The sequence below is a fragment of the Rutilus rutilus genome (assembly GCF_951802725.1).
Source record: "Rutilus rutilus genome assembly, chromosome: 13".
In the NCBI taxonomy this organism is placed as follows: Eukaryota; Metazoa; Chordata; class Actinopteri; order Cypriniformes; family Leuciscidae; genus Rutilus; species Rutilus rutilus.
Window position 1 is genome coordinate 26,773,861 of NC_140218.1, and position 24,922 is coordinate 26,798,782.

The 24,922-nt window shown below is 36.1% G+C and overlaps 2 protein-coding genes across 2 annotated transcripts; both read left to right on the top strand.

The window, feature by feature from the left end:
* The first annotated feature begins 1,970 nt into the window (after positions 1–1,970).
* Positions 1,971–5,870, top strand: krt18a.1 (keratin 18a, tandem duplicate 1). The gene is made up of 7 exons (XM_084428087.1): positions 1,971–2,511; positions 4,018–4,100; positions 4,198–4,354; positions 4,469–4,633; positions 4,738–4,863; positions 5,020–5,240; positions 5,378–5,870. Exons 1-7 carry the CDS (start codon positions 2,083–2,085, stop codon positions 5,490–5,492), a joined length of 1,296 nt encoding a protein of 431 aa, XP_084284213.1. The 5' UTR covers positions 1,971–2,082; the 3' UTR covers positions 5,493–5,870.
* A 1,037-nt stretch (positions 5,871–6,907) lies between these two features.
* krt18a.2 (keratin 18a, tandem duplicate 2) lies at positions 6,908–9,623 on the top strand (the record flags this gene model as incomplete). The annotated part of the gene is made up of 6 exons (XM_084428088.1): positions 6,908–7,261; positions 7,728–7,810; positions 8,109–8,265; positions 8,403–8,567; positions 8,661–8,786; positions 8,875–9,623. 6 exons carry the CDS (start codon positions 6,908–6,910, stop codon positions 9,106–9,108), a joined length of 1,119 nt encoding a protein of 372 aa, XP_084284214.1. The 3' UTR covers positions 9,109–9,623.
* Positions 9,624–24,922: the final 15,299 nt, after the last annotated feature.

Sequence of the window (24,922 nt, forward strand, 5' to 3'; positions counted from 1 at the left end):
TAAAGGGATTTAAATTAATTTAAGGGTTAACACTTTACAATAGTTAACATTAGTTAACTACATTAGTTAACATGAACTAACAATGAAAAAATACGTCTGACGCATTTATTAATCTTATTTAATGTTAATGTCTACATTTACTTACATAATTTTAAAATCAAAAGTTGTATTTTTATCAAATTACTTTGACAAAGATGAATAAATACTGTAACAAATGTATTCCTCACTATTAGGTATGCATTAACTAACATTAATGGGACATGACTGTAAGGTGTGACCAAAATGTTCAGCCACACACACACAAAAAAAAAAAACATCATTATGATAAAAATGATACATAATGTAATTGGAGTACCATACAAGACAAGTCTGAATGAAATAATAACAATAACAATAAGTTAATAAAATAGTAGCTTCATTTATTACTGAGTTTATAGCCTCAAAAAAGACTCATATCCTACATCAGAAAATAAACAAGAGTAAACTGAGAGCCTGTGGATGTGAAAAGAGCTCCACAACATTGATCTGCATTCTTTCACATCAAATTCCTCCTGTGCCCTATCCAGCCTCAAACAAACACATTCCGAAACAATGGATAAGGGAGGATCGCCACAGAACAAATTCACAGCCAAACACAAACTAGCATTGCTTAATTCATACTCGCCTGGGACATTTTAAGAGCCGTTTGAGCAAGGAAGTTGAATTTATGGGAAAATGCCTTACAAAATACAAAAGGTCTGCTTGTTCCGTTTGAAAACACACCTAAAAGTCAGATTTTAAAAAGTTTAAATCTCTTGTGTATTTCCAAAGTTAGCAATTTGAGTAGTTTTTCTTTCTCTAACCTGCAAACCCAAAGTAAATCCTCTGGGAATGTGTGGATAGTATCAGCTTTCTCTTCTGAAACTTATTTCAAACAGGTATGGGTCTAATCCATTGTGTGAATGGGTTTAAAACTATTGGGGGGTCCAGATAGGTTTCAGTGATTAGCTTGTTTCTTTGTCCGTACATGTGTGTGTACTCAGGAGCCAGACTAATTGTTCCTTTGTTCACACATCCTTTTACAGGCGTGGCAGGCAGGAAAATCCTTTCTGTGATCGAATTTCTAAATCTGTTATAGGTTTATCATATTCTCTCTTGGCCATTTTTGGCAGTTTTTTTTCCTCAGCATAATGGTTAACAGAGAAAGATGAGAAAGATAAGACGGCCTGCCGAAACACGAAAATGAGTTGACAAATTGCAAAACTTAATGATTTCTCAATATGAGTGTCTAACAAGTTTGGTTTCCCTGGAAGAGAGTTGCTCAATATTTCATACTGCATTAGTACATTTATAATATAAAACTAACTATATCAGTTGTGTGAATAAGTGGTGTAACTAGTAAGTGCTTTAGGTATCAACTAACAATAATAAATAAATAAAAATTCACCATGTATAAATCTAGGTGAATGTTAATTCAGAAATAATCTTTTTCATTGTTTCACGTTTGTTCATTATAGCCTACATGTTAATTTTTATACAACTTCAAGTTATAAATACATCAGTCATTTATAAATTAACACGAACCTAAATGAATACAAGTTTTAAAAGTATTGTTCACTGTTATTTCATGTTAGTTATATGATCTACTAATGCTAACATACAGTAGAACCTTATTGTAAAGTGTTACCAAATAGGTTTTCTTGGTCTTTTTTAGTTTAGTAAATCTTTATCAGAGATGTTATATCAAGAATGTTCATTTTACATTATATTTTGTTAACAACAGGAGTGCCTGTTCTTTTGATGAAAAAAAAAAAAAACCTCTAAAAACTCTAAAAATCCTGATGTGAAGAACATTTCATTCTAATTTCTGAAAGGAAAAATGGAGCCACTTGTAATAACAGACTTCTTGAAGGCGGTCACATAACCGCAGACTGAAATTCTTTTGGCTGTAGGAGGGGCTTGGGGCGGGACTCTAGAGAGCTGTTTGTTCATAAAGCCTGAGAGTGTCCCTCATGCCCTGTGCACTCCTCTGGCTGTGTGTTACTGAGCTCTATCTCTCTCCAGGCCTTCATCCACTCATCTGCTCACTCACTTCCAGCAACCATGAGTATGAGAACAAGCTACAGTGTGCGTTCCTCCACCTCCCAGGTGCCGATGTCCCATATGTCTATCAAGCGTACCACCAACGTGCCAACTTACCGGGCTGCAAGCATCTATGGCGGCGCTGGAGGTCAAGGCACTCGTATCTCCTCTGCGTCCTACTCCGGCGTCCGCAGTGGAATGGGAGTTCCCTCAATGTCCAGCTCCATCCATATGAGTGCCACCGGGTCCACAGGTGAGATCATGGGCAATGAGAAGATGGCCATGCAGAACTTGAATGACCGTCTGGCCTCCTACCTGGACAAAGTGAGGACCCTGGAGCAGGCCAACAGCAAGCTGGAGTTTAAGATCCGCGAGGCCCTGGAGAAGAGAGGTCCTGATGTCCACGACTACAGCCGTTTCCATCCCATCGTTGACGAGCTGCGCAAGAAGGTTAGTTTGAATGAGTGGGAGAAGGGTACAGGAAATTTATGGCCTCTATAAAGAACTTAATGTGACAGACTAACTGTGCAGCTTAGTGTTTATTAACAGTCTAGTGAACATTTATTTGGTTTCAGGACAAAAACTAACAAAACAAAGGCATTTCTTTGTCATTTAAAGCTGGTTTGATTTAAAAGGGCTGAAAGAGAGTTTACTGATGGCCAGCACTGATAGGCAGAGAACCAAAAAATAAACTATGGGTGAAAGTAAAAACAGGGGAAGGCATGGGGGAGGGAGTCTCAGTCTCAACAGGACGACAGTTCTGCTTACAGCCGGTATTCCGGTGAATAAGCATTGCCATCCTGTATTAATCATTGTCCTGTTAAACATCCAGATGTTTGTTTATTCCCTGTGGATGGAAACTCTGGGATCTGAGATGTTTTAGTGTCTCTCTCTGTGTGTCATAAGGGAAATGGAAAAGTTGAGGGAGTTCAGAAAGTGCAAAATGTGCCCAGCTGTGAGACTTTTCTGAACTACCTCGGAGCAAAGCTAGCTATATTTATGTAATTTTTGCTAAGTTCATATATGTAAGTTCATAAAGCAGATACTGTTAATGATAACATACTGAATAGAGTCAGTTTCACACCAACTGTTTCTTGAAGCTGAAATTTATAGCTAATATGTCACTGATAACCAGACAGTGTTATCAGAATGATTAGTTTTTCATTCATCAGTCACAATACAGTAAAGTGACAGGTAGATTAAATTAAAACAATTAAATTCCTATTCCTCAAGGTTTTCTACAGTCACAAAAGTAAATAGGATTAGCCATGAGATTAACTTGATGAAAAGATAGATGACGTTTGGCACTGAAAGGAATTTTACAGTTTAAAGGTTAAAAACTCAGTGAAGTATACAGTATTTATAACAATTAATATATATTATATAGAAATTAACATTTATTTCAATTAAAACATACTGCACATTTAAGTAGAATTATTGTTAGTAGATACATAGCCAACACCCCTTAGCATATGGAAAAATATGTTGAGCTCACTAGTGTTAAACTATAATATATCTCCACCCTTTTCCATGATAACAGGATATGCTGGCTTGCAAACATGGAAAGCATTAACACAACAAAGTACATCAGGTTAGAAACAACAGGAAATCCAACTCAACCCCTGCCTTTGCCGCTACACAACTTAATTTACAACCGTCAAACAGATACCAGACGCTTTTCCAACATGGCAGTTGATTAATGATTATCGACTGTGAAAAGGACTTTGTCCTCCAGTACCTCTTATCTAAGCAAACCAAGGCATCATGGCAGAAGATGGTACCACAGCTCCAGCCATGTTTTATACATCATGTACAAAAATTTGCATATTTGTAAAACAGTTAGTTAGGTGAGGTTTCATGTGTCATAATTACACATTGTATTGTTCAATAGTGGGTTTCCTGACTCTTTGGTGTGACCCTTTTGACTGATTCTAATGATTTCTGTTTTGGTTGTAGATCTTTGATGCCACCACAAATAATGCCCGTCTAGTGCTCCAGATTGATAACGCCCGTCTGGCAGCTGATGACTTCAGAGTCAAGTGAGTAACAGAATTGTGAAGTATAACCAACATTTTGACCTCATGGAGAGTTTCCTACTTTTGAAGAGTGGCCCATTGACCTATGTTGTGCCTGCAGGTATGAATCTGAGCTGTCCATCCGCCAAGGTGTAGAGGCCGACATTACCGGCTTGAGAAAGGTCATTGATGACACCAACATGAACCGCATGAACCTTGAAAGCGAGATTGAGGCCCTCAAGGAAGAGCTCATCTTCCTTAAGAAGAATCATGACAATGTGAGTACACATCTGGCACATTTGGACATTAGCACATCTGGAAACATTTGTCTACCACATAATTTATAATGGGCGTAACTTTAAGACATATTTTATGGTCTCTCCACCCAACAGGAGGTAATGGAGCTTCGTAACCAGGTCTCCCAGTCAGGAGTGCAGGTGGATGTTGATGCTCCTAAGGGACAGGATATTGCTCTGCTCATGGAGGAGATGAGAGCCAAGTATGAGAAGATGGCCCTGAAGAACCAGGAGGAGTTGAAGACCTGGCACGAATCTCAGGTATATTCCAAAAGACAATCATTTTCTTGACAAGTCTTGCTAAACACCGTTAAATGTTGATGCCTTTGTTTTGGGGCTAATGTGAAATTTTGGGCTCTCTCTAGATCACAGAGATTCAGGTACAAGTCACACAGAACACAGAAGCCCTCCAAGGTGCTCGTACAGAAGTCAACGAACTTCGCAGACAAATTCAGACGTTGGAGATCGAGCTGGAGTCACAGAGGAACCTGGTGAGTTTTCCTTGTAGCCATTGTAGAAGCTACCATTTTGCATCTGGACTTTCCAATAATTTTTCCAAATATAGTGTCTTGAATTTGTCTCGAGACTTGTTCTTCATGAAGTTGGCTAAAAACTAACTCTTGGGTTCTCTTTGCTTCATTCTCCAGAAAGGATCCCTGGAGGCCACCCTGCGTGATACAGAAATGCGTTACAACATGGAGATCGAGAGTCTCAACACCGTCGTCCTGCAACTGGAGTCTGAGCTCACAAACCTGCGCAACAACATCCAACACCAGACTCAGGAGTACGAGGCTCTGCTGAACATCAAGATGAAGCTGGAGGCAGAAATTGCCACCTACAGGAGGCTTCTCGACGGTGGAGACTTCAAGTAAGTTTTCTTTTGAAGCATAAAGAAGTTCACCATTTGTGTAGACATGTAATGCGGCTTTGTTTTAAAAGTTTGTGGCTAGATTTGCTGGAATATTTGTTTTGTGTGGTTGGTAACAAGCATTTTTTCTCCTGCAGGCTCCAGGATGCTCTTGACGAGCAAAAGAAGGTTAAAGTGATGACTGTCACACAGACGCTGGTGGATGGGAAGGTGGTGTCTTCAAGCACAGAGACCAAAGAAAGGAAACTCTGAACATCAAATTTCAGATCAACCTCCACAACACATCAGAAAAACCTTTTGGGCCAATGATAAAATGATCTTAAGACAGGTTGGACTTAACACATTAGATATTTATTTAGTCCGAAGTGCCTTAGTGTAAGGGTCTCAAAGCACATGCAATGAGATTTAACTAGCACATTTCAACACTAATTTAAAACAACAAATTTAACACTTTAATGACTATAGCCAAAAAAGACTGAATGTCAGTTAACGTTATTGAAACTTTACAACATATTTCTGTAATGACAATGATTGTTTACGCCGAATCACAGATTGTCCCATTTCGTTTCTATGTTGTGTTGTTGTCATCATGTCTTGTCTTTTCCAATAAAAGATGACACTTTTATCAAATCTTTGCATTCTGCTTCTGTCATTAAAGTTATGAATATAACGTCTGATCAAAATAGTTTTGAGCTTCAAGTGCAATCATTCTTTGCATCCAGTTTTAGAATAAAAGCAGTTCTGAGGATAATACAATTAAAGTGGCATACCTGGACCTGAACATTATTTTTTTATTCAAAATTGTATATTATTTAAAAGAAAAATAAATAATTGGTGGTTATGTGAAAATTAGATCAGTAAAACTGGAGAACTCACAAGAACTTTCACAAAGAAAGAAAGAAAGACAACTGCATTTTACAACCAACTATTAAATAATGTCAGTTGTGATAAGACCTTCTGTTGTGGAAATCGGTATCTTTCATATTTCAGCCACTGTGATTTAAGAGATATTCATTTCATGAGGACAGAAAAAGGAGCTTGACTTTGGTAATTCATTCATGCAGAGACAGCATTCAAGGAGCTCCTTTAAGATGTTGTATGAACCAAACTATTTGATACAGGTAGTCCATGTTAGGACTTATTTGAAGACATTCTCTAATTGAAATGGATTCTAAAAGACATTACTCAAATAGTGCCAAATGAGGTCAAGTGAGTTAAAGGATAGAGATTAAATTAAATTGTCATCATTTACTCACCTCATGCCGTTGCATACCTGTATGAATTTCTTTCTTGTGTTCTTCAGAACACAAAAGAAAATACTTTGAAAAATGTTTCAAAAGTGGTTGTCCACACAATGAACGTCCACAGAGTCCAAAATAGCACAATTTATTGTACGGACCAAAAATATTTTCTACATATTTTCTAAATGATGACAGAATTTTCATTCTTGGGAGAAATACTTTCATCAGGAGACCTATTGGTTTGATTTCCTGGTTATTAGAGCCATAACACTAAGCAGTGGGTGGGGTGGGAGTCCAGAGTCTAAAGATTATATAAATGTGTCTACATCTTGTGAAGTGTAAAACCATAAAAATCTCATTCTCTCAGAACCAGAAGTTGCATGATCTCCTTTTCATTAAAGATCTCTCTGCAGAAAATTTAGCAAAATGCAAAACTTCAGCATTCAGAACAAAAGAATATACAGAATGTCATCAGAGGATCTCAGTGTGCCGAGACCCACATTTTACTCTTGGAGAAGTGCTGGGAACAGGGGTTCCTTTTCCAAGGAGATCTTTGGATCTAACACTGCACAAATGGGGCATGTTGGAAATGCTGCAAATGAAAAGGTAACCATGCAAATCCTGAATGAACGTCTTGCTTCCTACCTGGATAAAGTTAGGAGTTTGGAGAAGGCCAACGGCGAGCTGGAGGTGAAAATCCGCCAGGTTCTGGAGAAAAAAGATCCAGATACTAAGGACTACAGTCACTACCAAGCCAAACTTAATAAAATACGCAAAGAGGTAATTGGTACTTCTGTCCCCTGAAATACTAGTCTCTAACAATATTGCCATTTGTAGAATCTCAATATGCATCATTATTCATTTTCCACATTTTCTTCATTGCTTAGACATTTGCATTTCTGTGAGGTTGAATGTAAAGTTTATAGATAGTATTAACTGGTTCATTCATTGCTCTAAATTATTGTCCAACCTCATCCACAACAGATTCTACTACTTTAGTACTTAGTTATATTGTTGCTTAATTTTTATTAGGCATTAATGCTTGATCATTATTATAGGGTGATGTGGGTGTAATGAAAGGGATATAGGTTCAGTTCAAAGTAATGATGACCCAAAAACTGGACCTTGAGCGTGTCCTTGAGTAAGGCATATCAAAAAATTCTTGAGAAGCGGCCCCTTTGTATTGGCCTTAGATAATTGTCTAACAATAGGCTGTATTGTACCTTTTTTGGTTATATCCATTTAGATCCTGGAAATGGTTTTAAGCAATGCAAATTTGGGTGTTCAAATTGACAATTCCAAGTTGGATGCCGAAGACTACAGGGTCAAGTAAGCTGGTTTTAAAGACTACATAAAATCAAACTATGTTCAGTGGGGTTTATTCCATTTATATTAGATGTGAGGCCATTTATATCTCAAGAATTATATGCAAATGTCCAAGTTGACAACATAAGCTTGTAGCATTTAAAATGTGCAGTCTTTCTTTTCCAGGGAACATTCTGATGAATCAGCTTCAGTCAAATTTGTGTCCATTGAAACTCTAAATTGAGAATGTCCCTCCCCTTAATTCAACCAGCCACCAAAGCAAGAAAGCAAGTATTAATTCTCATTAATGTAATGTCTATAGGTTTGAAAATGAATTTCAGCTAAGACAGTCTGTTGAAGCAGACATAAATGCACTAAGAAAGATGCTGGATGACACCAATGTGGCACGACTGCATCTGGAAAATGATGTTGAAGGGTTGAAAGTGGAGCTCATCGATTTAAAGAAACAACATCAACTGGTAAATACATTTGATTATATTACACATAAATAAAAAATCATATTAAATTACAACAGATCAGAGAGTGCAGTAGCTCACAAAAACAGTATGATCTAACCCAAGATCTAACCCTGTGGAACCTCAAATCTATTTTTCAGGAAGTGGCAGAATTATATAGTCAGATCACCCAGTCAGGAGTGCAGGTGGATGTTGATGCTCCTAAGGGACAGGACCTGACTAAGATCATGGAGGAGATGAGAGCCAATTATGAAAAGATCGCCCTCAAGAACCAGGAGGAGCTCAAAGCCTGGCATGAATCAAAAGTGGGGCATATTTTTTTATTGTTTTTTCAAAGTTTACACTTAATTTCTGTTTTAAAGACAAGTAAACATTTTAATTCTCTATTTTTTGTATAGATCACTGTGGTGCAGGTTCAAGTGACCGAGAACACTGCAGCATTGAAGGAAGCCAGAACACAAGTCAGTGTGAGCCGCAGGCAGATGCAGACTTTGGAAACAGAGCTGCAGTCTCTGACTGGAAATGTAAGAGATTCTTCCTGCACACCTTGATGGAGCTGCCTACTTTTGAACATATTACTCATGTTTTATTATTTTTTGCCTTTTCTTACAGAGAGCATCTTTGGAAGAAGCTCTTCATGAAACAATGTTGCGATATGGCATGCAGGTGGAGCAATACAATGGCGTCATTTTGATGCGGGAGTCTGAGCTTAAGCAGCTGCGTGACAGCATTCAAAGTCAAACACTGGATTATCAGGTCCTGTTCAACATCAAGATGGAGCTGGAAGCTGAGATAGCCATGTATAGGAGACTTCTGGATGGAGAAGATAAAGAATTTGCTTTGTAATTTTTGTATCACACCTGTTGGCCATGGCTATTTCTCCTTCAGAAAACTTAATGTTTCTTGATGTTAATAAGATATTTTTTCAGATTTGAGAAAATATTAGAGACCAATATTAGAGACCACTAGTGGATGGGAAAATAGTGTCCCCCATCTCGAAAACAATCAAAAAGTGATATAAACAAAAACGAGATCACTGCTGTTCATGAAAGATAAAGAGCACAAGCCAATATCTCACGAATCAAAACCATTCATAAATACTATGAATATTTTTCAGTATAGTATTTCTGTTGAATCAGATTTGAACATATGTTGGAAAGCCACCGCTCTCTTAATTCAAACCATACAGTGTATCTCTACTCGAACTTTGTTGTTTTATCAATGTCAAAGTTTCAGTTTCTTGTTATGAAAAATTGGACCCTAGTCTAATGAGCAGTTTGAACATGTCATCACAGTGAAAGAAAACAGTAAGTGGCATCCGATTCCATTTTCATTTCACAAAAACATTCCACCAGTCAATCATAGTAACTGAAAGAGCGAAATGAAAATAAAATGATGGTCTTGTTTTTGTACTTTAAACTAACAACAACTATGGACAATAAATATATAAACCACGCTCTCTTGTCCTTACATGTCTACTTTTTTGGTGGTTGATTTTACTAATAAACTTTTATTTTGCCCAGTAAGGTGTTAAAAGAATGATTAATTACCCTTATCTTTTTGGAACTAGCACTTGGCAGGTAATCTTTCTTGGTAATCAGTCTACATGAGAAACTGAAAGCTGTCAGACTAAACATAAACAATATTCATCCATTAAGCCTGTAAGCATTTTGCCTCCAAGGTATGATGGGTCAGATTTCCAGGGTAGAATTTAAGAAGAAACAGAAGAAAACAATTGTGAAGTATCCAATGACAATATTATAAGTTCTCTGAGCATTATAAGTCTGCTGCATTTACTGAGAAACCCCCATCAGAAATCCAAGCTTGCTGCCACGTTTTCTTATTTTTATGTTGTGCAAATTCCCACTTAAATTTGGTATATTAGTATCAGTTTTATACAAAATCTGTGGAGGCAAACCCAATGAACTGACTTGAAAATGTGGCAGTGCACAGTGGCTAAGTATAGAATGTTCCACTGTGGGCCTGTAAAAGCGGGAATTTGCGGCTAACTGTGAAGCACTGTTTCCACTCAAATCCTCCTTCGTCACAGCTGCAGGAGCGTATTCAGAGGAAAAAATAGTTGGTTTGCAAATGGCGTTGTCAACGCAGACATTTGTGGATGGAAAACTGAAGCTGACAATCTGGGCACGTTTTTTGAGTTATAAAAATACACTAGAGTTTCTTCCAACATGCAACATAAAAGAGTTGTGTAAGCCTTTCAATCAAAATAAAAAAACTGCACACTAAAGTAATTTTAGTGCTTTTCACACAAATGGAATCCTGGGTTATCTTGCTTTACATTTCACATCATTTACCCGGGGTTAACAATAAATCCTGGGTATTCATAAAATGACATTTCACATTGTACATTCCTAATCCATGGGTTAACGTCCTTATTTGGATATTTGGGGTGTCAGTGTCATTGATTGGACGAACGCTGCACGGAATATGTTTACATAAGGCCTTAGAATTGCCCATCCTCATATTATAAATTGCAGACTGTATCATAAAGTTTACCCAGAAGGGATTTTTCGGGCTCTAAAGGTAAGAATGAAACAATCTCTTCTTCCCTCCAATTGCACGATTTTTTCACGTCACATTTTCTGTTACCATTTGACATTTTCCCCCTCAAACGCTAAAATCACTGTTTACAATACACAATGTTCCAAAGCACGTGAATATGAGGCAGAGGCATGCTATTGGATGTCGGTTGCAGAGCTTCTAGTCATAACATTCTAACACTGCATCATTTCATACTGTACAACTTTGAAACCACAATGAAGGGTAAACCTCACAAAAGCAGTGCTAACCCTGTTCCGGAGCTTCACCCTTGCTAACCCCACTTTTAAATGACAAGTGTGAAACATTCCTTTACAGGGTTAAAAAAGGCGGGTTTTCTTTGTACGGCCCACTCAACTCATTTTTATTCTGTCCAGACAGTTACACAAAATGCTTTTGTGTCACTGTAAAACAACAATTGAGCAATATAGTACAGTATATGATCCAAGGCAGTATAGTCATAGTGTAGGCTTAAAGGGTTAGTTCACCCAACATTTTTTATTTCTGTGGTCATTTACTCAAGTTGCTCCAAACCTGTATGAGTTTCTTTCTTCTGCTGAACACAGAAGTGTCACAATGGGTGACCAAGCAGTTGAAATATCTTCTTTTGTGTTCAGCAGAAGAAATAAACTCGTACAGGTTTGGAACGACATGAGGGTGAGTAAATTATGACAGAATTTTCAGTTTTGGGTGAACTATGCATTAAAAGGGATAGTTCACTTTGAAATTAATTTTTGATATGTTTTAGCTTACCTCAAGGGCATCCAAGATGTAGGTGTCTTTGTTTCCGCAGTAGTTTCAATTTTGATATTTTTAGGTCAAACCGTTCTTGTCTGTCAGTCATATAATGCATGTCGATGGTCACTGGCTCAAAACACAAGCACAGAGTCCAAATTAAAACAATTCCCCATCGTCCAAATTAAACAATTCCCCATCATAAGTACACATTGATGGCCTAAGACACGAAACGAGCGGTTTGTGTGAGAAAACGAACAGTATTTATATCGTTGTTATCTCTTGAAAACAGCACACGTCCAAATGATCTGACGGCGCGGGCGGGTATAGATACATAGATGTCGCATTGGCTACTGCAGTTCATTGGAATGAAACCGTAGCCAAGCGACATCTAGTGTATATATCTATACCCGCCCGCTGGCGGGTATAGATGTTTACACTAGATGTCGCCTTCGCTACTGCAGTTCATTGGAACGAAACCGTAGCCAAGGCGACATCTATGTATATATCTATACCCGCCCGCGCCGTCAGATCATTTGGACGTGTGCTGTTTTCAAGAGATAACAACGATATAAATACTGTTCGTTTTCTCACACAAACCGCTCGTTTCGTGTCTTAGGCCATCAATGTGTACTTATGATGGGGAATTGTTTCATTTGGACGATGGGGAATTGTTTTAATTTGGACTCTGTGCTTGTGTTTTGAGCCAGTGACCATAGACCTGCATTATATGACTGACAGACAAGAACGGTTTGACCTAAAAATATCAAAATTGAAACTACTGCGGAAACAAAGACACCTACATCTTGGATGCCCTTGAGGTAAGCTAAAACATATCAAAAATTAATTTCAAAGTGAACTATCCCTTTAAGAGTGTAATAATCAACTGTGTCTTGACACTCGGTACTTACTCCATACAGTCACATGACTTTTCGTAGACTGGTACATTTTTCCTTTTGCATTAGTCAAACATTTTAATTGTACTTCCTCTGTTTTCCCAAAATGGGAAGGTCCCGCATTCTTACTGAACAGTGACTCACTACTAAACATCAATATTTGTTTCTTTATGCTTCCCAGGGCGCTCGGAATGCACTTCAGTGCCCTTGTATGGGTATTTTCAATTTCCTTTACGCTCCCTTAAATTCTCAATGTGGCCAGTGCATAAATGAGCTCTTGAAAACTTGTGCTACACATTAACTTTACCTGGACATTTTAAAAAAAAATTAAGAAATTGAATGGTGCTTGGTCATGGAAACCTTGCTCCCAGAGTGCCAAGTTGCTGGTTGCAGAAACGAGAGAGAGAGAGAGAGAGAGAGAGAGAGAGAGAGAGAGAGAGAGAGAGAGAGAGAGAGAGAGAGAGAGAGAGAGAGAGAGAGAGAGAGAGAGAGAGAGAGAGAGAGAGAGAGAGTACTTTGAATCCCACATAACTCCCATTCCTCATGTCTGTTCTTCCTGGACAGGAGATTACCTCCAGATATCCCTCACAGGTGCGGCTTTCATAAAACCTGAGCAAAACTCCCCCTTCCTTCTCTTGTTTTTGTGTAACCAGGGTGGGCATTACCCCTGTTCTACTTTTAAAGCGGACTTTGATGATATAGCAATTTTTAAGCTATTCTTAAAGATTCTACTAAATACAGATGTACAATGATACACAACTGTATATAGAAATTTTCTTGACAAAGCATGCATTTTTGGGTGATTGGTCTGAAAGCACCAGTGATCTCTTGCATCCCAAACACATAAGGTAGTATTTTTGGTGTGTCATTGACAACTGAGCAAAACCTAAATCTTCCAGAAACTTCTCTTGGCCAGAGTCATACGGTGAGCAACAGGACTAGTCGACTCAAAATCTCCTCAAAAGTATTTAAGAAAAAAACGTAGTACGGTAAGAAAAATAAAATAGCTGTTGAAAGACTGCAAGATGGCCGTTAGATTTCCCCATGCGCGTTTAGAGTGTAATGTGGCGAACAGCACACAGCCAACCATTTTGACAACCACCGTTTTTAATTTAGGGGGAAAACCCAAAGGAATTTTAACCAGTATAACTATGGCAACCAATAACAAATCCAAACCAGACTGTGGTGACACCATGGAAACTAAACTCTGGCCAACGTATAGGGGAATAAGAGTCAGCATACAGCATGTTAGTTTAGAAAGATTGAGCTTGTCCAGTGAGCTATATATAAAACAGTAGTGGGAGGAGCCCTTCAGCCAAAATTACACATTCAAATTACACTTCATTTACTTGAGATTATTATACAGCATTATAGTAACCACACTCTTGAGGGAGTTTACAACTTCTAACGATAAATTCAAATGTTCTTGTTGACAGTTACTAAACAAAATCACTGGGATAAACTGATGGCTCATGATTTGAATAAGAGACAAAATAGAACACAAAATATCCTTTTCTCATTTGGCGTACAAAGAAAATAAATGGAAAGAGAAAGACATACACTAGTACACTGAATAAAAAAATTGGTGTAAGATTTAATTTAAAAGGATTTTCACTCAGATTGCCAGTCAATTTTGACAGCGGCTATTTGCACTAAGTGAACATAGCAATACATTCTATTTGCACTAAGGGACCATAGCAATACATTCTATTTGCACTAAGTGAACATAGCAATATATTCTATTTGCACTAAGTGAACATAGCAAAACATTCTATTTGCACTAAGTGAACATAGCAATATATTCTATTTGCACTAAGTGAACATAGCAAAACATTCTATTTGCACTAAGTGAACATAGCAATACATTCTATTTGCACTAAGTGAACATAGCAATATATTCTATTTGCACTAAGTGAACATAGCAAAACATTCTATTTGCACTAAGTGAACATAGCAATACATTCTATTTGCACTAAGTGAACATAGCAATATATTCTATTTGCACTAAGTGAACATAGCAATATATTCTATTTGCACTAAGTGAACATAGCAATATATTCTATTTGCACTAAGTGAACATAGCAATATATTCTATTTGCACTAAGTGAACATAGCAATATATTCTATTTGCACTAAGTGAACATAGCAATATATTCTATTTGCACTAAGTGAACATAACAAAACATTCTATTTGCACTAAGTGAACATAGCAATATATTCTATTTGCACTAAGTGAACATAGCAAAACATTCTATTTGCACTAAGTGAACATAGCAATATATTCTATTTGCACTAAGTGAACATAGCAATATATTCTATTTGCACTAAGTGAACATAGCAATACATTCTATTTGAACTAAGTGAACATAGCAATATATTCTATTTGCACTAAGTGAACATAGCAAAACATTCTATTTGCACTAAGTGAACATAGCAAAACATTCTATTTGCACTAAGTGAACATAGCAATACATTCTATTTGCACTAAGTGAACATAGCAATACATTCTATTTGCACTAAGGGAACATAGCAATACATTCTATTTGAACTAAGTGAACATAGCAATATATTCTATTTGCACTAAGGGAACATAGCAATATATTCTATTTGCACTAAGTGAACATAGCAATACATTCTATTTGCACTAAGTGAACATAGCAAAACATTCTATTTGCACTAAGTGAACATAGCAAAACATTCTATTTGCACTAAGTGAACATAGCAATATATTCTATTTTCCAATAGTGTAAATAGTAGTTAGATGTTATTTATACATACAAATAGTGGCAGATATCATTTGCACCTCAGGGTTGTTGTACATTAAACAGTATGCAATAAAACAGAGTGTAAATTATTATATTTATAAAAAATATTAAATGGATGCCGCCTTATTAGGTCAATAAAGTCCTCCATACACCTACCCCTAACTCTAACCGTTAACACTATTATTAAACACACGTTAGACACTTTATTTCCACCAGACGTCAGTGGGCGGAGTTAGTGTAAATAGCCTCTGCCAACAAGGCGGGCTATTTGCACTTAGTGTAAATAGACACTCCAGTAATTTTTTTTACAAATAATTACAAAGAAACGGCAAGTACTGTAACACAATGAATAAGGCTAAATGTGAAATTTTAAAAAGTACAAAGACTGAAAGGGTATTTTCTTATATTCAGAGCATCTGTGGTAGAATGCACTTATACCTCTGATAAATCGGTTTTGTAACTGTATAGTTTGTTTCACCATTGCGTCTAACAATGGGAAAAAGGGTCTTTTTACTTTACAAGACCACGGAAGACTTGCTTTGAATGGGCGTGGGGAAGTTCCAGGTGCATCAATGAAAGGGCTTCAGAAAAACAGGGTTAATGAGAGGTCACTGTGAAATCAAGTGACCAGTTTGCAGTGTAAATAGCAGCTTCCTGTCATCATATACAGCTGCACAATTTTAAACTCACTCAGATGAGCGCTGAACAAATAATGCTTAGCTGAGCAGAACTGAATAGACCAATCACATGTACACACCCACCCTAAACAAAAACTAAGATCTTTCTTAATGTTGTATGCAGCCCTGGAAATCTTGAAATAACTAGGTGATTGCTAAGGGATTTGAACAAACATCACTTATCTTTCACAATCTGTATCATTATTTGATATATTAGATGTATGATACTCGTCTCTAACCATATTAGAGGCCAGAATATCATAGAGACTTTGGGATGGACTCTTTTTACTTTGGCCAATGTTTAACCACCTATCACTAAACCACTCACATTTACTTCAGAAAATATAAAAATCAAATTTCAGTTCTGCTAATTAGTCCAAAAAAGTTTTGTTCATCTTTAAAACATCTTTAAACAAAGAAAAATTGTGTGGGGAAAAATAATATTCCGCTTTCCATGTTCATGTTAGTACTAATTAATAATAATATGTTTGCAGTTTAGCAGAGGAATGTATTGACACATTGAGGGAGGTTTAAAAGATTTAAATAAAATTAACACTTTATTTCATAAGGCATTTTCCAAACAGTCATATAGAAGTCAAATGTCAAATCTGTTAATGTTCTTTTATTCCTGATCTTGTGATTTCTTCTTGTGACTGACATAATACACCATCATGTAATATGACTCATATCTTTCAAAATAAAGTGTAAAACAAAAAAACACTATTTACACTAAATATGGTGGTGGATAAAAATTGTTGACACAGTTGAACTACTGACTCTGTTTACCTTGCATCTGTCATGCCCATCACTCATCTTCAAAAAGCCTCTTACTTTGAATGGCAATGGAAATTACCTTGTGAACTTAGAGTCACCTTTATAGGAACCCTATGACATAACTAGCATGCAAGTATACAGTTCAGATTAGTGGTTGATCATGTTTCAATGACTGATTCATTGATCTGTTCCTGGAGGTTCACTTATATTTTTAGGAACGTTTTTTTGCGCGCCCACACAAACCAAAAAATATATATGCTGAAAAGTAATTTTTTTCAACCCTCATTTTGACCCTTTGGCTGAATCATCTGTTTTTAAGATCCTTTAAGGCTTGTTACCTGTTAACGTCATTGGAGAAATGCCTCTTTGCTATTGCACTTGAGTGTTTTGAAAACATTATCCATATAAAACCATAATTTACAGACAAAGCATTATGAAAATGTTAATTTGCGGTTTGCGATGTAGCCAGGGGCGGCGCCAGAGAATTTTTAACGCATGGGCTGAGGGGGTGCTAGATCATTGACAGGGGGAGCTGCGCAATTATAGGATATATATATATATATATATATATATATATATATATATATATATATGTATATACTATTAATAAATGAGCAAAACTTGGCCACTAAATATTTAATATTCAATTATTTTAATGATCACAATTAAAGTTTTAATTTTATTAAATTGAACAAGCGCAACATTCAGCATTCAATTAAATATTCTAAAAGATGTATTATTAATAATAATGTTATTTCAACATAATATCTCGTTATTTCGACATAATATGTGTGCGTGCAACAAGCAAGATGTGCATTTGTAAATCCGGTGACGCGTGCATTGATTTTTATTAATAAACTAGTGTTTTCTGTGTCAGTGTCGGCTGCAAAGATGAAGTTGACGATCGCCATATTCGTAGTGAACGCGCCTATAGATAGAAATGCACATAATGGATTACATAATCAGAGAGTAGCCTTTGTCTTTTAGTTTTGAATTATTTCGTTTAAAGACATTTCAAGCTTTGTGTATTTGATGTATTTCTCATGTCTGTGTGAGGCATACACTGAGTTTCGTTAAGTTAGGATGAGATGCGCTCCAGTTAACGTGCAATGCAAGTGACCGCGCGGGCGCCTCCATGATTATATTGTCTGTTATATTTGCTTCTTATTTATTAAATCCAGGCAATTGGTTGATGAGAAATTTATTACATTTAAGATACCATTTATACAAAACGAAATTCACTTTAAAGAAAGGTTTTCTACAAAACAAAACTTAATGAAGTGGTCAAAATCATGTCTGACCTATTCCATGTCTCTCGATATATTGCGCATCCTATCTTACTCGTGCTGTTCACTTTTCATAAATCAACATGAATGGAAAACAAATAACATTATAATATTTTAACAAATATGAAACTAAATGCGCTTATTTAATGGCTACAACAGTATAGTAGGCCTACAGACTCTCTATTTGTACAAATTGCTGCACATTCATTTAATTCTGAATTTTGCACACACAAGTTGAAAGGCATTTGTTCAAATCAAGTTCACGGATAATTGTGCGTGCATTTATTAATCATTATGATACTAAAATCATAACAAAGTAGGCTATGCTATGTACAAAAAATCAGATGAGTCCAGAATATGAACGCAACGTTTAATTACACGTTAAGCGTTTTCCTCCCATAGAAAACCATTATAAGAACGTATGTGGCTTAATGCAGATTAGAATGTCCCCTTATTATGTCGAAATAACGAGATATTATGTCGAAATAACATATATTATGTCGAAATAACGACTTATTATGTCGAAATAACGACTTCTTATGTCAAAATAACGAGATATTATGTTGAAATAACGAAATAACAAGATAAGTTTTCTTATTTTTCCTTCAAAATTCGGTTCAGGGCTTCCATAGAATACACCCTGAATATAATTGCTTCCAGAAATTATTTTTGGGGGTGCTATCGGGGTGCTTTGGTCTTTCTTGGGGGTGCTGAAGCACCTGCTAGCCCCTCCCTAGCGCCGCCCATAGATGTAGCTGCTTCAACTAAAGTTTTTTGCAAACCCTCCATTAGTGATGGCGCTTTCAGAACACGCTTTCAGGAAACATTTGCTAGTCATTTGTTCGAACCAGTGATTCGGAACCTGTATCAAACTGCCAAAGTATTCCACAAACTGAAATAATATTCTATGGGTTTGGAATGACGTGAGGATGAGTACCGGTAAATGATGACAAAAATATAATTACTGGGTGACCTATTCCAATGACATTCCAACTACATCTGATCTTTTCAATCTTGTTAATAAGTAGCTGTTGTTTGAAGTTTCTCATATTTCTCCAAGTGTGTTTATGTCTCACAAGTGTCCATTACCCCAAAGTGACCTCCATTATAAACACTTGACCCACAACAGTGGTGTTGAAACAGCCCTGATAAGCTGTCAGCACATCTTCACTTCCATGCGTTTCAGGCTACTACCTCTTACTATTGTAAAATATGTATATATATTAATAATATTAAATATATATAATATACATTAGGGACATTTCCATGTAAATCTTCAGATTTTGACAAGTAAAAATATATTGTGTTATCTTTAGTGACCTGATCAGTGTCATCCAGATAAGCTAGTTACATTACTTTTTTTTTGTGCAGCGTTGTAGTTTTAGTAAAGTTTTAATTAAAATCGGCTCTTTCAGAGGGGTTATAAAAAAACGTTCTGTAATAAGACTACGCTTTAATTTGAAAACAACCTCTGGAAACCCTCACAGCAGCCTCATGACACAGATAATAAACGGATGTAACAAGCAGAAGCTCTGTGGGAGTCTTGTTTCAGTAGTTGTCTGCTTGGCACAGATCTAAAATTCCAGCCATGGCACTAGCCAAATGACACAGCGCAAGGTCAGAGGTCAAACTGTTATAATGATTCGATGTGGACAACTTCATATTCTTCACTGGCCTCTGATCTCGTCCAGCACAGATATTACCAAAAAAGGGATTTCGGCGCTACTGCAAATCCCTCTGCTCCTCCCACAGCACTCTGAGGCAAAATGAGACTTACTCCGTATGGGGGAAAGGGGAAGAATGCTGCAAATACAGATCGGCATTATTACAAATACTGAGGAGAGCACAAATTCCTGGAGAGAGACCATCTAAGTCCTGAAGAAAAGACAGGAGAGTCTCTCCCTGTTTGGCCTGGCATGAACACGGACAGACTCCCTCACTCTTATCTGCATATCCCAGAATGCCTCTGCAGTATGACTTAAGGGATCATTATTAAAGCAGAGATATCAGCAAGTCCCCCAGGGTTTATTACAAGTTACATTTAGACAGTGGGTAAAATCCTGGGTAAAAGTGATTGCAGCCCATTTGACCATTAAATGTGAGTATATGGCTATTACATAAGAATAGGCGGGATACAATATAGATATACTGTGTAAAAAGTAAAAAAAAAAAAAAAAATTTAAATTGTAAAAAAAAATATATATATATATATAACATTTTACATATAGAATTTATCTTTAATTTTATATGAATATATTTGAATAATGTACATTTCATAAAAAAGTTTGGGGTCAGAAAGATTTTTTATTTTATTTGAATAATATACATTTAAGAAATCTTTTGGGGTCATTAAGATTTTTTTTAATTTAAATAAATTAATACTTTTATTTGGCAAGGATTGCATTAAAATGATCAATTGACACTTATAATGTTATAAAAGATTTCTATTTCAAATAAAAACGTTCTATTCATCAAAAAATCCTGAAAAATAATAATATTTTGGCTTCCACAAAAATATGCAACAGCATAACTGCTTTAAACTGTTCAAGAAATGTTTCTTGAGCATCAAATCATCATATTAGAATGATTTCTGAAGGATCATGTGACACTGAAGACTGGAGTAATGATGCTGAAAAATAAGCTTTACCATCACAGGAGTATATTACATTTTAAAATATATATTAAAATTGAAAAGTTATTTTAAAATGTGTATTTTTAATAATCGTATTTCTGTTTTAACTATATTTTTGATTAAAAGGATCCTTGGCGGGCAGAAGAGACTTCTTTTAAAAATAAATAAATAAATAAATAAACTTTTGAATGGTAGAGTATCTATGGCCATATTAAATCTATACTTATAATATATTATTTAATAGACAAAAATGTTTGTCCCGTTTAGAAGCAAATCTGAGATTACCATTGTGCAAGACATCCAACCCAGGTTGCTTTAGAAAGATTGTAAGATAATAAGAGTATTGCATGTTGTTTTGGGCAATGTGTCTGCTAAATATTTACTTACTCCTTACTGAATAGTATGACCATGATGACACTCTTCTGTAAGTACAGTGTGTCTGCTTACAAAACTTCTAGCTAAATGACATAGCTGTGCAAGAATGTCTCAGGCGAAATACTATCAACCCATCATTACATTCATTCACACTGAGCTACTTTCAGCTGGGAGGGTTTTTGTGTCTGATACCATCAAAGACAAATAAATCAGTGTGATTGCATATTTGTGTTTGCGTCAAACTCAGATTTCAAAATTAGATGCAGAGGCAAGAAACTCATGGCCAGTGGGTTTCCCACTGAAAGTGTGTGGACCACCTGACAAGTTAATGTGTGCCTCATTTGTGGTCAATGATAATGTGTAACTTTTTAGGAGACAGGGGCGTCTGTGCAAATGTTTACATTTTACTTTGGTTGGGTAAAAATTCATCAGCAGTAATTTGGTAAACATATGAGACTCTGTAGTTTTGATTAGATCAAGTTGGCAAATACATGTCTCATTAACCAAATAATGCTTGACATTTCTCTTTCATCCAGTAATGTGTTGCACAACAGGACTAAGGTAAGAGAGCGATTCCCATGAAGAAATAATGTGGGCTGAAGACAGTGAGACAGAATTAACGTGAAAAATATATCTGAATGCACAAATCTGTCAGAGAACACTGATAAAGATAAGAAAATATATCTCTCAGTCATTAAAAAAGTTAGGATTACTGTAACCTAAAAGCATTTCTCTTTGTTGTGCTTTATCTCAGTGTTTGTCAGTCTGTTGGCCTGTTGTCAAAGTGTTAAGGTGAAGGTTGAAAAAAAAATGGTGTGCCAATTCCACTGTAAAGTAGAATTTGAAATCAGGTCATGACATCTTATCTGAAACATTTGTTAAACAAACCATCTCAGGCCACAGTCTGGATATCACTTTAAGTCTAGTGATAAACTATGCCTTCTTATCAGGGTGCCGCAGTTTCACAAAGACCTCTCAATGTAAGGTCAATTGAAAAGATAACAAGAAAACATTTCTTTAAATGAGAAGTCATTTAAAAATAGAAAAATTGTAAGATCGTAAAATACACATAATCAGACTACAGTTACTTTCTTTCTTGATTACATGACTGCATATTATTCTCTCAATGTCTCCATGGTTACTGGTTGGTTTCTGTTCTGGACCAGGTGTGTTTAGTGAATAAGCCCTGTGTTTCTTTCAGTTCATTGTCAGTTCTACCTTGGTTGTTCTGTTCAAAGTTCAAGAAAATCTTCAGTGTTTTGTAACGTTTTGAGTTTGTTTCATAAAAGAAGCTGCTGGATCTAGATCCTGACAACTTTCCTTTGCGCTGCAACCAGCGATCGTGACAAATATTGTTCTTTCTCTCTATATTTTTATATTTATATGGTACAAGATTATCCTATTCAATTCAATGTGATAAACAAGTCAGGTAAAAAGTAATCTAAAAGTAGTCAGATTATATAACCTAAAATGTGTAATGTAATGGATTATTGACTATAATTTGGAATACAATTTTGTAAGTATAATTATATATGATTTTGACAAATGTAAAATTTCACAAAAAGCTTTTAAATGAATTTTCCTGTTAAAATATGTGCTTTATTTTAGCTGCAGTAGTAGGGTTTTTGTTGTTGTGATGTCATGGCAATAAAGTTGTAAAATTGGACACAGTTTTCACACTACAATCATATCAATGAGTGAGTATTTTATGGTTTACAGACCGGCCCCATTTACTATCATTATGAGTGCTTCACTGTAACATATTTCAGCTTTCAAAGGAGTCAAAATAATTTTTTGTGGTATTTAACATGCCACAAGTGCTATTGATTGAGTTTAACTCGTTCTGAACCCAGAATATTCCTTAAGCGCATGTTCATAGCTGCATTTACACTCATTCACTGTGTGGATTTCAGCTGTCAGATGAAATGCCAACTCAATTACACATACATATAACTGTTTCCGTTTGTATTCAGTAAACACCCATTAACCAAACATAAATCATTCAAATTGAAATCCTGAGCTGGATTAAACAACGGGACTTTTGAGTTCGACGTCTTTTGATGTCTTTCTTGCAAACAAAAGATTTTCTTCATTTTTTCAATGAGATCATGCAAGTAGTATTTTTGAAGCATGCTATGTCAACATCCGATGTCATGACATCACTGGTTTGCTCAAATCTGTTGGGCGGTAGACATGATTCATTGACTATTGAGACACAATGATGTAATGTGTTGCTATAGGACAATCCGTAGTTTAACGTTATTAAGAGAGCTAACAGTCCTCCTACTGTCGTGAAGAAGGGTGTGAAGTGTGATCACACCGAATCCATCCATGCCTGTGTCATGACATGGTGTCGGTGGCAAGTCGAAATTTGTCCTGCCATTATCTACTGCAGTGCTGGGAAAGAAGCTCAGTTTTTATTGCAAGACTTACGATGAGATGTGAACGCTGATGTGTCATGGTGTGGCAGGCAATGAAGAGGAGATGAGGAACTAATCACCAGTAGAACTGTAATAAAAGGAAGGTCTTGCACAACACCATTTTTAACTAAAAGCTGAAAACATATGCATTTTGCCGTTCATTTACATGACAACTTGAAACATAGTGAAAACGTCAACTTTTGAATATGGGTTTCAAAGTGCAAGTTTGTGAAAACGATAGTGTTAAGGTCCCCATATACGTTACGGCAAAGTTCTTTTGCGTTTTTCGCTTTGAGGTAAAAATCATCCTGACACCGCTGTGCACTTTCCTCTAAATAAAATAATCACACAACAAAAACAGCAGTTAACCCTTAATCACTGTTAAAAAAGGACAACACTTAAGGTGTTTGGGGTCAGAATGAAACTTTTAAAGAGCGATTACATAAGGAAATATACATTTTTATATGGAAACCTATATATAATTTTTTTTTAATTTACTTCTCAACTATACATTTATGCTGTGTTTTTGTGGAATTTTTGAAGTTTTTTAACTATTTACTGCACAATTACATAACTAGGCCATAAATTGGCTCATGAAAAAAGATTTTTTAAAGAAAAAAAGCTTGTTCCATGTTGCATATGTGACATTTTTCAGATTTATGCCAGTTTAGTTGATTTTATTTGCCAATTTCTATAAAAATGCTCTCTGTTGTAGTGACATACGTGTGTGTTTGTGTGTGTGTGTATGAGATAGAAAGTTCGTTCCACTTTGGGTTTATGCTCTAGGACCAGACCTTTATTTAAATGTACAATTTTTTAGATTTATGCCAGTTTTGTTTATTTTATTTGCCAATTTCTGTAAAAATGCTCTCTGTTGCAGTCACATACATGTGTGTGTTTGTGTGTGTGTATGAGATAGAAAGTTCGTTCTACTTTTTATTTATGCTCTAGGACCAGACCTTGGTTTATTTGTAAAAAAATTCAGATTTTTAATGGATTTACTTTTATTTTTTTGACAAACAAAATAAAAAAAAGTCGTTTTTTTCATTTTCCCATTCATTTTCAATGTGGGGTCATTTTGACCCCAAACACCTTAAATGGTAAAAAAAAAATTACACACCTTTATCACCAAATCAAGCCCAGTTTTTTTGTGCATGTTTAGATAGATTATTTAGGAAAAGTCACAGAGTTTCATGCCCCTGAGATGAAGGTAACACTTTTAAAAAATGAAGGAAAAGTCCATTGGGGTCATTTTGACCCCAAACAGCGATTAAGGGTTAAGAAAGCATCTGATCATCGCCATGTGGATGTTTGCACAAGCTCTGCAACTCGGTATTCCAGTCAAGTCGCATTTTTAATTTTATTACTAAATTCAGTTGAGTCAGTTCAGCGTTGATTGTGTCGGACTCGGATATCGGACACGCTTGGGTCTATCTAGTTCTTGGAAACACAGCGTTCTCAAAGCATAGTGTATTGGAAATAAGCTTGCTCAAAAGGCTATCTGTTGTTATTGAAACATTATTGGTCTTAGGGTTGTTTGG

What these genes read in the sequence shown, in the direction of transcription:
- krt18a.1 (XM_084428087.1), top strand. Translation starts at nt 2,083, where the DNA reads ATGAGTATGAGAACAAGCTACAGTGTGCGTTCCTCCACCTCCCAGGTG. An exon ending in TTAAGAAGAATCATGACAAT is followed by an intron (nt 4,355 to 4,468) that starts GTGAGTACACAT and finishes TCCACCCAACAG; the next exon opens with GAGGTAATGGAGCTTCGTAA. An exon ending in TGGAGTCACAGAGGAACCTG is followed by an intron (nt 4,864 to 5,019) that starts GTGAGTTTTCCT and finishes TTCATTCTCCAG; the next exon opens with AAAGGATCCCTGGAGGCCAC.